Source organism: Rhinichthys klamathensis, unplaced genomic scaffold (genome assembly GCF_029890125.1).
Source record: "Rhinichthys klamathensis goyatoka isolate OS25496 unplaced genomic scaffold, OSU_Roscu_1.1 h1tg000191l_1, whole genome shotgun sequence".
Lineage (NCBI taxonomy): Eukaryota > Metazoa > Chordata > Actinopteri > Cypriniformes > Leuciscidae > Rhinichthys > Rhinichthys klamathensis.
The window spans coordinates 5,934,583-5,951,043 of NW_026606717.1; the positions used below are offsets into that span (position 1 = coordinate 5,934,583).

The 16,461-nt window shown below is 37.0% G+C and overlaps 1 protein-coding gene across 1 annotated transcript; it reads left to right on the forward strand.

Moving 5' to 3' along the window:
- Positions 1-765: 765 nt before the first annotated feature.
- On the forward strand, positions 766-14,244 carry slc13a2 (solute carrier family 13 member 2). Its single transcript, XM_056262193.1, has 12 exons — positions 766-949; positions 3,862-3,990; positions 7,611-7,747; positions 7,830-8,062; positions 8,963-9,146; positions 9,415-9,537; positions 10,336-10,545; positions 10,659-10,792; positions 10,888-11,024; positions 12,863-13,024; positions 13,146-13,283; positions 13,428-14,244. Exons 1-12 carry the CDS (start codon positions 821-823, stop codon positions 13,563-13,565), a joined length of 1,854 nt encoding a protein of 617 aa, XP_056118168.1. The 5' UTR covers positions 766-820; the 3' UTR covers positions 13,566-14,244.
- The last annotated feature ends 2,217 nt before the right edge of the window (positions 14,245-16,461 follow it).

The window sequence follows — 16,461 nt, forward strand, 5'->3', positions numbered from 1 at the left end:
ACCGCTTTGGAACTGCAACGTCAAATTCTTTGGATTCCATAGATATGGACAATCTCTCATTTTGTTTGACATTAAATAAATAACACTAGTTATAAAACATAACACTTCAGAATAATCAATTCGTTAACATACATTTTTAAAGCATTTAGGTTCATGTTAATTTTTACATATACTAATACATTAACATTTGTATAAATTTACATTAATGCATTATGAAAGAACATGAATTAACTATAGTGCATAAAAGTCTATTTATAAATGAACATTAACAAAATAATAAATGCAGTAAAGATAGTTTATTGTCATTTCATGATGTTGAACTAATACTAATGCTAATCAAATGAACCTACTGAAAAAGTGTTTTGTTACTTGATTATTTACTTAATCTTTCATTTATTCTTTACAAACCAGCACAATGGCAATATTATTCCCGCACATTCAGAAGAGAACAGTGAGAAACATTCTTTGCATATCTCCGGTGTGAAAGAGACACTTATCAGGGTGACTCCAGCTCTTCCATGATGACATCAGGAGTGTGAAAAGTTCATATGTGCTTTTAATAAATTCATTAGTCAGTGTTTTAACAATACAATGAATTGCGGCTTTAGAAAAAGATAACAAATGGGTTAATCTTTTTTGTTTGTTTGCCGTCTTTTTTACCCTCCCCTCCTTCATTCCTCTATTTACCCTCCCCTTGTTCACACAGTTAATGTTTAATTTTTTTTATGTGACGATGCCTATAAACACATTGATCTAGCTCGACCTTCATCAGCAATCCATCCACCACACACCTGACATCTGCAGCCGAGGGCCAGAAGACATGGGACTTCCAGGGATTCCAGAAGATGTTGCATTAATCCTACGCTGGATATGGCTTCACAGAAACTATCTGATCATCTTCATCACCCCTTTACTATTATTGCCCCTGCCGATTATCATCCCAACTCCGGTAAGTGCCTTTCTGCAGGAGTATTTTGTGGAAAATCAATTCAAAGCCATTGAACATGTTAACCAAAATAGTTTCTTTATGCATCTACATTTTGTGAATTCTTAATAGCCAAATGACTGAAATATGACAATGTGATATCGGAACATTTAAAAATAAAATCTCATCAGCAGCTGAATGAAAACCTCACTGCTCTTATTTATGATCTGTGGAACACTATATTTACACAGCTTGCGGAGGTCATCCTCAAGTCACAAACAAAGAAAATGAAGCCATGTGGCCCACTGTTACTCAACATCTTGAGACCGGGTTACTCTGACCTTAAGAACTTCAGCTGAAAAAATAATGCACAAAACTACTCTCTTTTTGAATCAATTATTGAAATGGTAATGTTAACCCTTAAACGCATACCTCGGTTCTTTAGTAATCTGGGACGTCATTCACTACCTTCTTCCTCATCCATTTTTAAAAGTTAGACATCAACCTTCTTAGTATTCCTCAATCAATTCATTATAAACAATGTAACTAGAAAAAAAATACAATTAAAAAAGAATGCCTGTTTTCCTATACATTTTTTGTAAAAAATTGTATAGGGTCGCTAACGACCCGAGGTGTGTAACAGTGTAATTTTTTTATTCTGCACAACAATAATTGAATCTTTTATGACTGAATAAGTGCAATTCACCTTTATTCCAATATCTGAGACACAATGATGAAGTGACGTTTCACTCATAGTTACCGCAGTTAGAAAACAAAAGAATAGGAAGTATCATCAGCAAAACTTGAAATTGCACAGCGATTTACTGCAGAGCAAAAACTGAACGCAACAGGCTATATATATATATGTGCTGTATTGCTTTCATTATTTTGTTGTATGTAATTTGTACATTGTTGTAGGCTACTTGTATTTTTGATACCTTGGCATTAATAAAAAAATAAAAAATATTAGTGTCTCTCTCTGTCACTTGATGGTGGATCTGGTAAAGAAGGTGTCAGCGATCAAAATATTGATTTGATGAATAGTTTTGAGAATATGTTTAAAGCTGCAGTCCGGTGTTTTTCCTCTTTGTCGCCATCTCTGTTCGAAATCTGCAATTGCAGTCATTCACGGAATTATCAACTTTACGTGAGTTGTACTTCCACACCCTCGACACGGCACAGCGCGGATGAACACAGTGTTTGAGGAGAGTGTGCAGCTGTCAGTCGCCGCGCCGATGTGGATACTGGCATTCAGAATCACAGATTATTCTTTTTGGAAGTATGACCAACATAAGAATTTTCACCGGAAAATGTCATCCGAACAAGTAAGAAACATCCACTTTTGTTCTGGTTCTGACATTGCAGTAAATAGCGCTGATTAAATCTAACAATCGCTTATAAGTTATCATATCACGCAAAACCGTGCAAATTATACTTTGTTCTCAAATTGTTAATGTTAACAACATAAACAAGCATTGCGTGACTATGTAATGTCCTTCCGATATTTATCCTTGTTTTCGCATGGGTCCGGGTTGCAGTCTCTTTTTTTCTGTAGCCACTCCGAAGTCCGAACGAAGTCTTTTGCATTTTACAATGGGTGAATCTGTTGTCACTGGTGATTGTCGTTTGAACCTTTCTGGATCCGCCATCAAATTGATAAGTTTAATTATATCAAGTGCTGTGAGAAAAGGCTAATCTCTAAATCTCCACCTCCAACATCCTCACACGCAATATAGCTTCTACTAGCCGAGACTCCTTTATGTGTACAGATGTGACGTAATGACGCAAAGACATGCTCGAATCTCCCGCAGAAATCCACCAGTACCACTGGAATTAAAAACATTATTACAAGCTTACCGCTTTGAATCGAGCTAAGCCAAGCAGATAGTTTTGAACACTGGCTAGTTATGTATTTTCTCAAATATGTATTTTGGATAATTTTTAACCCAAAAAAAGCTATGGACTGCAGCTTTAAGATTGCAAAAATGAGCCAGATGCTGAATTTACTGGGAAATGATCTCTGACGAGGATATTGATGATGGTATAAAACATCTGAAACCTTCCAAGCTACAAAAGGTAACAAAATATGCTTTATTTTATTCTTCTGTAATTGTTACTCTAATATCAGGAGAGTTTTTATATTATCGGAACAGGTAGACATCCATCCGTGTTAGATTTAGATCCAGGTCGCTAAAGACCCGAATATGTAAGAATGATTGTCGAAACATTCATGCATTTAAGGGTTAATTAAAAAATAAATTATCAGACATTTAAGACCCCCTAAAGTGGCTGAACTATTACTATTATTTTTTGTATAAAAAAACTAAAAAAAAAACTAAACTAGATAGAATTGAGCTACACGATCCATCATGCACGTTCATACTCTTATATTACAATGTTTAAAGGTCACAAAACACACACACACACACACACACACATTACAAACTTTTAGAATTTCATCTTACTTTTTAGCCACATAAATATCAGAAACTGCACCAAATTTGTCTAAAGCTTCTGTTCCATTAAAAAAAGACTTATTTCATTTTTCAGGCTTTGGTTAAACATATACAGCCTTTTATCAAGTAATAAAATTCTTCCATAAAATAAAAGCATCCATAAAAGTAAATGAATTAAAAATAGTTTACAGTCGTTATTAATGTTCAACGGTTACTTTTATCAGCATTCTGAGAATGATAGGCCTTCAAGAGATACAGTAGTGACCCCTGGAACCTGCACTAGATGTCAAATCCCACCCTTTCCTCCCCTTTGACAAGCTAAGATGAGAGGATTGCCATAGACCTGAGATCACATCTTAGATGTGCAATGCATCTAATTCCCATCCAATAATTCTCTTCTACAGAAATGTGCCCAACTGCTACGTGAACAGGTGATGTATTCCCTTACGTTTTGACACGTATGACTATTGTGTTCTTCAGGAGGCGAGATGTGGTTATGTCATCATCCTGATGGCACTGTTCTGGTGCACAGAGTGTATTCCTCTCGCCATCACTGCCCTGCTGCCCGTCGTCCTCTTCCCCATGATGGGCATCATGGAGTCTGAAAAGGTATTGTTCAAAAAAATATTCCATGATTAACATTTTGAATTAAAAAAATTATTTAAATACTTAAGAAGTTTCTATCTATCTATCTGTCTATCTGTATCTGTCTATCTATCTGTCTATATATCTGTCTGTCTATCTATCTATCTGTCTATCTATCTATCTGTATCTGTCTATCTATCTGTCTATATATCTATCTGTATCTGTCTATCTATCTATCTATCACAGTTGTTCTCAATAGCTTTCAATTCTCAAATAAGACTTTTTTTCACAAAACTGTATTCACAATACTTCTTAATGCTAAAGGTAGCTCCTAACTTGACGATTTAGGAGAACTCTTAGTGGTAAAATGTTTTGTGAATACGGCCCCTCGTCTCTGAACAAGAATTCGTTCACATCAGATTAGAATTTCTTATTGATTTAGGCAAATTACATGTGTTTTGCCACATGTGTGCAAGAGTACAATTGTCTACAATTTGCCCAATGACTAAATGCACATGGCTTGTTGATCAAAACTGATGAGTCGATTCTCAGTTAAAGGGCGGTGGTTGATTATGATTTCACTTTTCTAACGTTGCTGTTTTAGCATAACCTTAAACAACATCTGCAAAGTTACGACGCTCAAAGTTCAAAGCAAAGGGAGATATTTTATTTGAAAGAAGTTGCTTTTTAAGGACTACAACAAAGGGACTAGTTACATGAGCTTCCTCACGGGTTAGTGACATCACAAACACTAAAATGTACATAAACCTCGCCCTGAGAACCCGATTTATAGATTATCATGACAGAATATGCTAATCAATGACTAGAAGATAACTACACATAAGCTACATAAAATTCATCAACTAACCATTCAGAAATGTTGTCTACATGTTGTAACTTCTTCTTGAATCTCTCCATATTTGTCCGACTCCGGCTTAAACATAAAAGGTTAAAGGTTTTTTAAATTGTCTGTGTGAGGTAATCGAAGCTGCTAAAGGGCACAACTGTTGTAACTCCGCCCTCTGTGGAGCAGCAGCTCATTTGCATTTAAAGGGACAGACAAGAAAACGGTACGGTGCGTTTTTTGCTCAGCCTCAAAAAGTAACAATTTTAACATGCCATATAAAATATCTGGGGGGTATTTTGAGCTAAAACTTCACATACACACTCTGGGGACATCAAAGACTTATTTTAGAAAAGGGAATCTTGTGAAAAGGGCATTTTACATACCACCCCTTTAAACTGTCAAACTCTTCACAACTGCTAAACATTCTTTCATCGTGTGAGCCATCACATGCGAAATGATCAATAGAGTGATCAAAATCTGTCAGACTCAGACAAGTTATATTCCATGAATGTTTGTAATGTTTGTAATGTTGTAATGTAATTTGGCAAATTACATGTCGTTGTGATGAAATAGGAATCACAATCTTATCACATTTTTTGAACATAGAGGAACATCACAACTCTGAACAGCAGCAGCTACATCAATCCTGTATTTGTATTTATACAGTACATTTATTTTGTAGAAATGTGTTATATGTAAACTGAAAATTATTGTCATGGAAGAAAAATAGGAAGATATGTAAGATATTTATGTGTTAGAGAAAGATATAATAGAGTGTGTAAAAATAAGCAAGCAACTGTGAATTTTAAGTTTACATGTAACAAAAAAAAAAAGTACTGTATAAATACAAATGTTCATTTACTTTTAGTGTGCAACAGTATAGATTTGTCCCAGTCAATTTTTACATACTGTCTGGATCTGTATTTAAAAAGCTCAGTGTGATACACAGACAACACTGACATTCTTGTATAGTATAAAAGCAGTTAGTGTTAACAAAAAAACAAACAAACAAAAAACACAAAATTTGTGTATAACAAATATTTCCATAGAGAAAAATATATATAAACATTTTGACCAGCATGGCTCACACGATGATAAAAACTCTTTTATTTTGGTGCTAAGACTGTTATTTTGATGTTAAGACTGTTTCGAAAAATGTCCCAAAGAGATTGAGAAAACTGTGTAACGAAACATAATGGGCAAGCAAACTATTCACATAACAATTGTTAATAAATATGCATATAGTTATAAGAGATTATCAGTTTTATTACTGTAGTCGCAAGCACAAAAGCCATGGAAAACTACTTTAAAGTAATGACTGATCACATGTTCAGAGAGATTTACCTTCATCAGCATTATTTTGTACAAGCGTTATCTCTAATGATTTGAGAAGTTTATGGGCCATAAAAGCAGTTTTTATGAACGTCTTTGAACATGTCACCAGCCAGACTGTAATATATCTTTATATTCCTTATCTCTCCATCTTTGACTGATTTTAGACACTCTAGTCTAAAATCTAATGAGTCTGTCATTAAGGAAATACAGCACAGCATACCGTGCTGTGTACCGTATCCCATAATGCAATGCTCTCAACTTGACTTTCCATCTCCCAAATGAATGGTTTTGAACATCTTGACTCTCTTTCTCAGACTGCCAACAGATTTTACACAAAATTTGATTAAAAATGCTTATTTCTAAAAGGTTTACTTGATTCTATTTTTTTAAACGTTTAACCATTGTGTAATGCATACAGTTTCACATACTTATTTTGCCACTTCACTCACAAAACTTTTGTGTTCTCTCGCAGTAAGAGAACTTCTAGTCTAATGGTAGCTGGTAGCTGACATGTAGTTACAGTTACTTAAAGTCCCCCTGTGGTAAAAATCAAGCTTTCATATGTCTATGTGGTGTTTTTAATATGCTTTAAGACAAACCATGTACAAATTCATGTCAACAGTCAACACCATTGCTGAGTATTTTCTCCTTAAAACGGCAGTGAACCAAAGACAGTCTCAAAAATGCGATCTGAAATCGCTGGTGTTTCTGAAGTTACAAACTACTTTGTAACCAATCACGTCAACATATGATCTTCAACGAGTGGATCTCTGGGCTGGTGTGAGTGAGTGGAGGCGGGGATAATTTGCATATTCATTGAACCGCGTATACTAAATGAGGCAAGGGTGAAGAGTTACATTCAAGTTATTTTAAGACAAAAAAAAATTTTCAAGGAAAAAACTTTTTAATATGTCATTTTTGGTGATCAAAGATGATTTTTAAGGGATCCAATTATTGACAGGGGCACTTTAAAGTCGTAGAATCTCTAAAGTGGACTATCAAAATAGCATTACCTACATTTTCTCATATTATTTCCATCACAAAAGTTTTGTGAGGGAACACAGTTTTTTGGGGTGAATGCAAAAGTTTTTGCATGAGAACACAAGTATTGAAATATATTTTTTCCCTATTATCATGTCAGTTTGGTGGCTCCGTACAAACTGTGTATACAGTAAAAAAATGTAACCCAACCCACGTTGACCAGAACTAAATATGACATTAAGGCCCGGTTTCACAGACAGGGCTTAGATTAAGCCAGGATTAGGCCTTAGTTTGGGACATTTGTTTTTATAAATGTGCTTTAGAAAAAAACATTTCTAGTGCATCTAGTGCAAAACATATTTTAAGCTATCTCAGTGCAAGTTGCTTTCAGTTAAAACAGCTCAAACATGCATTTTAGCCTGGGACTACACTTAAGCCTTGTCTGTGAAATCGGGGGTAAGTGTGATACTTTGTGTTTCAGGTGTGTGTTCAGTACCTAAAGGACACCAACATGCTGTTTATAGGGGGTCTGCTGGTGGCTATAGCTGTTGAACAATGGAATCTCCATAAGCGCATCGCTCTGAGTGTCCTCCTGGTAGTTGGAGTTCGGCCTGCTTTGTAAGATCACACGCGCTGAAAACGTACCTTTAATTTCTGTCACATTCACACACTCACCTGTTTTTCACACTCACTTCTGCAGGCTGATGCTGGGATTCATGCTCGTAACATCCTTCCTCTCCATGTGGATCAGCAACACGGCCACCACAGCCATGATGTTGCCCATTTCTCAAGCTGTTCTCGAACAGCTCAGCGCCACAGAAGCAGACTCTGATGAGAAAGAGCTGAGGGAAGGCCAAGATAATCAAGCGTTTGAGTTGACCGAGGTCAACACCAAACATCCTTTGGACAATTTCTCTGGAGACAAACCCAACGGTATGTCTGACATGTTGACACTTTTAAACTTTACTTTATTATCTTATAATGTTAAACATTATCTTAAACATCTCACAAGGTTTCATAACTTTTTTACGAATGTCATGTGATTCCAGCACATGAAGCTTTGTTACGCCAAGCTGTGTAGGTTTCTAAACATTTCTAATTTCCGTTTAAAGGGTGTTGACACAAGAGTAAGCCAATGAACCAGTGTTTGATGTTAGTAAGCCAGTTTTATAATGTAGGTTTAGTGTTTGTTTAATTATTTAAACATTTGCAATTGTTTGGGCTGTGTTCTCATTGCCTTGACACCATTTTGACCGGCAGTTGCTAGCCTACAGTGCTTTGAACGCTTCGAAAGAATGAATCATTTGGCAAAGAATTTGGTTTAATTGATTTGGAGTTTCGAAAAGTTCATTTTGACTACAGTCGATAACTAAGACGCAAGAGAAAGTGTGATTTGAGGGAAATGACAGTACAGCCGTTGTTACACCAAATTCTGTGACCGTAGTAGACGGCTGTTGTAACCCTAACCCTAACCCAACCTTACCCCTACCTACTACAGCACACTGTAAAAAAGAGTTGCTGTCTTAAAATTTTAAGTACAATCAACTTGGGTGTTTAATCATTTCAACTTAAATTACATCAAACTTGAATCTTGTATAAAGTTGAAAATTGCTTAACTTATTTTGATGAGTTAAAGCAATGTAAAAACATATGTTGTCATAACTTATTGGTCATATACATTTACAGTGTAATACGGTCACAGAATTTGGTGTAACACAAGGTTTAAGTCACACGAATGAGCAGAACAATATACAGCATTTCCACTATTAACCAATCAGTGGTAATAACACACAGTCTTAAAACTTACATCCCACCTGTTCTTAATCTTGACAGTCAATCCAGATCTGGAGGAAAGAATCAATTCACTCTCTGAATGCAGGAGGAAAGAACGTGAAGCGAAGTACATTCGTCTCTTTAAAGGAATGAGTCTATGTGTGTGTTACTCCGCCAGCATCGGAGGAACTGCCACCCTGACTGGCACCACACCAAATCTTATTCTCAAGGGCCAGATGGATGCGTACGTTTGTCAATTATCCTGTTATGACTCTGATCTGTGTTGTATAAAAAATCAATTAATTTCTTAAATGATAACAAAATTAATACAAATTAAAAAAAACATCCCCATCATTGTTTTGGTAATAATAAATATTATAATTATTCAAATATTTTTCTCTTTAAGATTATGCATGGTTGTGCACACAATCTGTTGGACCTACAACATAAAAATGTGCATACAGTACTGGAGACAAATTATAAACTGCACACACATTCGCCCTTTTTTACAGGATTTTTCCAGAAAACCATGGCGTGATCAACTTTGCCAGCTGGTTCGGTTTTGCCTTTCCTAACATGGTGCTGATGCTTGTGCTGTCTTGGCTCTGGCTGCAGTTCATGTACTTGGGTCTTAAGTGAGTAACTTGCATCCTTTACATTAAATACGGTGTGTCCTAGACATACAGTGAGTGTTTTTAGCTAGACCATTGGTTCTCAACTCGTTTGACAGAGCTCCTATTTGAAAGTTTGAAAGAGCTCCTATTATTTAATACAATTGTTAAAAAACAATTTTGGCTAAAAGTATTTCTGGCATTTCTGCTGTAATTATGATAATGCTGCCTAATTTCAGACCTTTTTATTACCAAGATTCTGATTCTGTATATTACTTCAATAGATATGAGGCGGGGAAGACATAGGATTTCATGTTGATTTTTGCATACATTCGTGCTGTAAAATCGATTAATCGTGATTAATTGCATCTAACATAAAAGTTTTTGTTTACATAATATATGTGTCGGTATATATTATTATAGTATATATGTATATGTATATGTGTATAAATATGTGTCTACACACACACACAGACATATATATAATATATATAAATATAATGATAATATATACACACACACACGCGTTATGTAACTTTTATGTTAGATGCGATTAATCGTGATTGATCGATTTGATAGCACTAATATATAACCATATCAATTTCATTTAAATAATCATCAATAATCAAATAATGCCCCCTTGAAAGTTTGAGTTGTGTAGATGTACCTGGTGTTGAAATGTTATCTCAAAAGAAGCTTACAGGGGAAAAATCAAAATACATTTTAATGACCCGTTAATGTTAATCTGACGTTTTTAAGGTAGAAATTTGAGGTTGGTTTAAGCAGTCTTTCATTCATTGTTTGGTGAATTTTTTTCCCCAGTTTTAAAAAATCTTTTGGCTGTGGTTCGAAGAATGAGGGAGACAAAGACGCTTACAGAGTGATGAAGAATGAATATAAGAAGTTGGGTTCGATGTCTTTTGCTGAGGGCGGAGTGCTTGTCATCTTTGTGATCCTGGTGATCCTGTGGTTCACACGAGAACCAGGCTTCATGCCAGGCTGGGCTAGCGAGCTCTTCAACAAAAACGGACAGTGAGTACACTTCACCCCAAAACTTATAGCAATAGTTTACTTTTAAACAAATAAAATGAAAAGTTTTGGTCATTGCATTTGAATTTCTTCCCATTTTCTCTGTTTCAATAAAGATACGTCACCGATGGCACTGTGGCCATTTTCATGTCAACCATGTTCTTCCTCGTTCCATCTCGGATAGACTTTCTCTATTCGATCAATTCGTGTGATGAACATGATGAAGAAGCTGAAGGAGATGAGCAGGAAGGTAAAGTGGTTCTGCTTTAGGAGTATTCGCACTGAATATTTATCAGTTTAAACCAGGTCTTAAACCATAGCTACTGGTCCATCTGTTTTATAAAGGAGGAGAAAAACAGGAAAAGAAGAAGAAACTGAAGGGTACGCCCACTCTACTAAACTGGAAGGTGGTTCATGAACGCATGCCCTGGAACATAGTCTTGCTCCTGGGGGGAGGATTTGCCTTGGCAAGTGGAAGTGAGGTAAGAGGATGACAGAGTGACACATTACATTGGCAGTAAATGTACATTATGTACATTCATTAGTCTTTTATGGAATTACAGTTAAAAGTATATATTTTTTTACATTTTCTGAAGAAAAGGAGAAAGTTCTGTGGAGTGCTGCTCACCAATGCGAAACTTGCTGCCACAAAGCTGGGAGATTTGGATGGTTGCTAGGGTCTTTTTATTGAATTTTTTTTTCAGGTGTAAAATGGTAAATGTCACACAAGTTACATGCTGAAATTGAATAATATACATGTAATGTAATATAATGGGTAACACTTTCGATAATCCACTTCAGACATTCTATTAATTGTAAGTAACTTTGCAATTACAAGTCAACTAGCACTCATTAGAGTATTAGTAGACTGTCTAATATCTGCTAACACGTTATGTGGATGTGGAGTTTTGTGATGTGAAGTGATGTGGAGTGATGTGAAGTGAAGCGATGTGATGTGAAGTGATGTGAAGTGATGTGAAGTGATGTGGAGCGATGTGAAGTGAAGTAATGTGAAGTGAAGTGATGTGATGTGGAGGGATGTGAAGTGAAGCAATGTGGAGTGATGTGAAGTGATGTGGAGCGATGTGAAGAGAAGCAATGTGGAGTGAAGCAATGTGGAGTGAAGCATTGTGGAGCGATGTGAAGTGAAGCGATGTGGAGTGAAGTGATGTGAAGTGAGGTGAAGCGATGTGAAGCGATGTGGAGTGAACTGATGTGAAGTGAGGTGAAGCGATGTGAAGCGATGTGGAGTGATGTGAAGTGAAGTGATGTGGAGCGATGTGAAGTGAAGTGATGTGAAATGAAGCAATGTGGAGCGATGTGAAGTGATGTGGAGCGATGTGAAGAGAAGCAATGTGGAGTGAAGCAATGTGGAGTGAAGCAATGTGGAGCGATGTGAAGTGAAGCGATGTGGAGTGAAGTGATGTGAAGTGAGGTGAAGCGATGTGAAGCGATGTGGAGTGAACTGATGTGAAGTGAGGTGAAGCGATGTGAAGCGATGTGGAGTGATGTGAAGTGAAGTGATGTGGAGCGATGTGAAGTGAAGTGATGTGAAGTGAAGCAATGTGGAGCGATGTGAAGTGATGTGATGTGAAGTGAAGCAATGTGGAGCGATGTGGAGTGATGTGAAGTGAGGTGAAGCGATGTGGAGTGAAGTGATGTGATGTGAAGTGATGTGGAGTGATGTGAAGTGAAGCGATGTGAAGTGATGTGGAGCGATGTGAAGTGAAGCAATGTGGAGTGAAGTGATGTGATGTGGAGGGATGTGAAGTGAAGCGATGTGAAGTGATGTGGAGCGATGTGAAGTGAAGCAATGTGGAGTGATGTGAAGTGATGTGGAGCGATGTGAAGAGAAGCAATGTGGAGTGAAGCAATGTGGAGTGAAGTGATGTGAAGCGATGTGAAGGGATGTGGAGTGAAGTGATGTGAAGAGAGGTGAAGCGATGTGGAGTGATGTGAAGTGAAGTGATGTGGAGCGATGTGAAGTGATGTGAAGTGAAGCAATGTGGAGCGATGTGAAGTGATGTGAAGCAATGTGGAGTGAAGTGATGTGAAGGGATGTGGAGTGAAGTGATGTGAAGAGAGGTGAAGCGATGTGGAGTGATGTGAAGTGAAGTGATGTGGAGTGATGTGAAGTGAGGTGAAGCGATGTGGAGTGATGTGATGTGATGTGAAGTGAAGTGATGTGGAGTGATGTGATGTGATGTGAAGTGAAGTGATGTGGAGTGATGTGATGTGAAGTGATGTGAAGTGATGTGATGTGAAGTGATGTGAAGTGAAGCAATGTGGAGCGATATGAAGTGATGTGATGTTTGTGTAGGCGTCTGGACTATCGGTGTGGTTGGGTGACAGCCTGGCCCCTCTCCAGAGCATCCCACCCTTCGCCATCTCCCTGATCCTGTGTTTGCTGGTGGGAACGTTCACGGAGTGTTCCAGCAACACGGCCACCACCACACTATTCCTGCCCATTCTTGCCTCTATGGTGAGCATACAGAAACCCACCAAACCTATTCTACAACATAAATTACACACATTCATTCGACCTAAAAGTAAATTTCGAAGCTGAAGTGTTTAACTTGCTAACAAGTCGTCTCTGTTCTCAGGCCACAACTATCGGGATCCATCCGCTCTATGTGATGCTGCCCTGCACGATCAGCGCTTCGTTGGCATTCATGCTTCCTGTAGCCACTCCACCCAACGCCATCGCTTTCTCTTACGGCAACCTCAAAGTCTTAGACATGGTATGGTTAACTACAGTTTATATGAGTTTTGATGTTCCATTGGATTTTATAAAGCTTAAGTGGGATTTGAATGTGAAAATACATTTTTGGGGACATTGTATATGAAAAAATCAGCGGATAATTGTATTTTCCTTCTGTCTGAAGGCAAAGGCGGGCTTCATTCTCAACATCATTGGCATTCTGTGCATCAACCTCGGCATCAACACATGGGGAACGGCCATGTTCAAGCTAGGAACCTTTCCCACATGGGCCAATGGCACAAATACCACACATACACCATGAACGTCTTTACACGTTTGGTTTAGTGAGAATACTGAAGGGAAAGAAAGGGGAGAAAGGAAGCTAATCCAAAAAATGGCATCATCAAATGCACAAAAGTGTCAGTATGCAGTATTAGAGTGTGTAGCGTCCGTCCCCTCATCAGCGCCCTATGGAGCACAAGCTTAGTTTTTCTCAAAACCTCTTGAAAGGATCTTTTCAAGCACTACATGAAGTGGCCAGGAAGGATTTACAGCCTCCATTTAGAGTTCAGAATTATGCATCACTTATTTACATATTTAAAGTCACTCAAGTTTGAGGACTTTGTAAATGTGAGTCGACTCCATGTAGCGCATTTTGCCCCAATGTGGCTCAAATCTGATCCAAGTTCAGGTTTATGCAGAACCTTTTTTTCTACATACTTTGTGGCTTTGGTTTTCCGTTCTTCCATTTGTGCTGGTTCACGAAATTTAATTTAATTTATAGGGTCTGGATAAGACCTTTTATACTTTAGATCCCTTTTTGGATCCTTGTCTATTTAATACATTTTAATTACACATTTGAATCATAAATCTTCATTTGTGAGGTAGCGCAGTTAAAGAAATGCCCCTTAATTAGATGTAACTGTGAATGCTTAAATGTAAACTCTACAGCATTTTTTTTAGAATGTGCTTTTTGTCAAATAAAACTAATTTTGTGCAAACTTGTGAGAACTTTCATTCACAGCGCCTGCAGTAACAATATTGTTCATAAATGGGAGTATATTTAAGTACTGATGTACTATAAAATTGCAAATGCAAGGTTAATCTTGGGACCTGCATTTGTTTTACAGGGTTTTATTCCTTTTCTTTTAGATTTTTAAATGTTTTTCAAAGATGACGCTTAACAAGTCTGCATTTCGCGGTTTAAAAATACAGAAAAAAACCCAGCAATATTGTAAAACATTACTACAATTCAAAATAACTTTTCTATTTGAATATCTTTTGAATTGTGATTTATTTCTGTGATGGTGTAAGGTCCACCCATTGGCCCAACACCAGAATCCAATGGTATGGTCGAAGGAATAATGCGTGTATGTCTTTTCAGCGCTCCAGTGAAGTTCACTTAATTTATTGGAATTTAGTTTAAATAATACTTTAGCTCTACGCTTAATCTGACTCCAATTTCAAATGTTAATCAAATTTAGATTGTGTTTCTTATTAGAAAACAGTCATAAATACTGATTATGAGTTAATTTAGATCTTTGATTATTCTGGCCATTTCATAATTTCAAATATTCGTTCATTAAGGACCTGGTGTCGCTTTGAGACGTCACGTCGCGAGTGTGCGCTCACGATCACAAACTAGCCAGTCCTAAAATAGTCAGAGGGTGCAGTGCAAACTATCTTACCCTACGCGGCCGCTCACTGCTGACTCATAGGTGTAATTTTTCTCAATAGTTGCAGCGTACAACATGCTAAGTTAGGAGATAGTCAGGAATCAGAAGGTCTAATGATGTGCCCCATGCTCCATTCATTAGTGCCTTAGGTGTGATCTATCCTGGACAGAGATTTGCGGGAACAACAGACTACACATAATCTACTAGAAATAATGATTCCAGAAAACTTCAGAATAATCAAGGTTAACATTTATTTTTGTCAGGAAAAATGTACCGTGCCAATTTCACAAGTAAATGATTAAAAGCCAATTCAGAAATAATAAATGCATGACATCAATTACTCAAAGATGATTCTAAAAGTAAGCAATGCATTCCTGACAGAGACACACAGTAGTGTGTGAGAGCTTTCCAAGGGGATAACACTGACACATTACTGCATGGGTTTTTTTCCTGGTTACAGGTCCCAAAGATTGCTCTGTTACCTAGCCTTAAATACCCAGACCAGAAAAAGGGTTGTACCAATATTTTTTCCAGTGTGTTTTGGGTCAGTTCCTGTACCCCAGGGGGTAGCACCTGGTCTCGGGGGAGAGGGGAGATGTCTTGAAGAAACATCACCCAAAGAGGAACACAGGATTCTCCTAAGTCCTCAATCCTTCTCATATTACCAATGACTGCAATGAAATTAAGACCATTTTACCAATGACTGCAATGAAATTAAGACCATTTTACCAATCGCACCGAGACACTTAAAATGATACCAAACACGAAAAGGAAAAACAATAGATTCCCAAGATACATCATATATGATATATAAGCATTCTTAGTGAACTTTTGGTGACTTGACTCAGGGGGAGAGGGAGAGGGGGATGCAGAGATAAGGTAGGAGAAACGTTTGGACAAGACAATGTCCTGTGCTCTGTCTTTGCGATCTTCTGTCCAGGGTGCGTTTTATTGCTTTATGGTGAGTTTTATCTCAGCTTTTGTCTTAGCAGGAAAATCTGTTCTTACAATGGCAAAGCTAAATTTTCAGAAGCCATTACTAACAGTCTTCATTTATTATTATCAATGTTGAAAAAAGTTGTTCAGCTTAACATTTTTGCTTTAACCGTGGTACTTTTTCCCCCAAGTTGCTTTGATAGTTCACAAATTATTTTGTTGAATAAATTTTTTTTTTTTTAATTTAACTACCGGTAGTGTATATTAAAATTCAAATAAAATAAAGTATCTAAATTTGCTAGTGCTAAACAATAAGAATTTGTTCAAAATAATTGGCTATGAGAAAATAAAGACAACTTCAGTAATTTCCCAAAAAATTCAACATATACATTTATTTCTCTTTTATTCCACACTGGCGTTTGAACTGTCCAAAACATGTTTCATTTTCTCCCCTCTGAAAATCATTTACAATAAATCACAATTATAAATAAAGCTGTTACATGTCTGACTAGAAACATTTTTCAAGTTATTCCTCCATTTTACACACTTACAAGTCCTTGAAAGCTTCCCCCTTATTCATAAACCAAAAACAGTTTCTTTAAATCC

Bases quoted from the DNA above. Each gene is read 5' to 3' on its own strand.
- slc13a2 (XM_056262193.1), top strand. From the start codon at position 821: ATGGGACTTCCAGGGATTCCAGAAGATGTTGCATTAATCCTACGCTGG. The intron at 9,538-10,335 runs GTGAGTAACTTG...TTTTTTCCCCAG, and splicing joins TTCATGTACTTGGGTCTTAA to TTTTAAAAAATCTTTTGGCT. The intron at 10,546-10,658 runs GTGAGTACACTT...GTTTCAATAAAG, and splicing joins CTCTTCAACAAAAACGGACA to ATACGTCACCGATGGCACTG.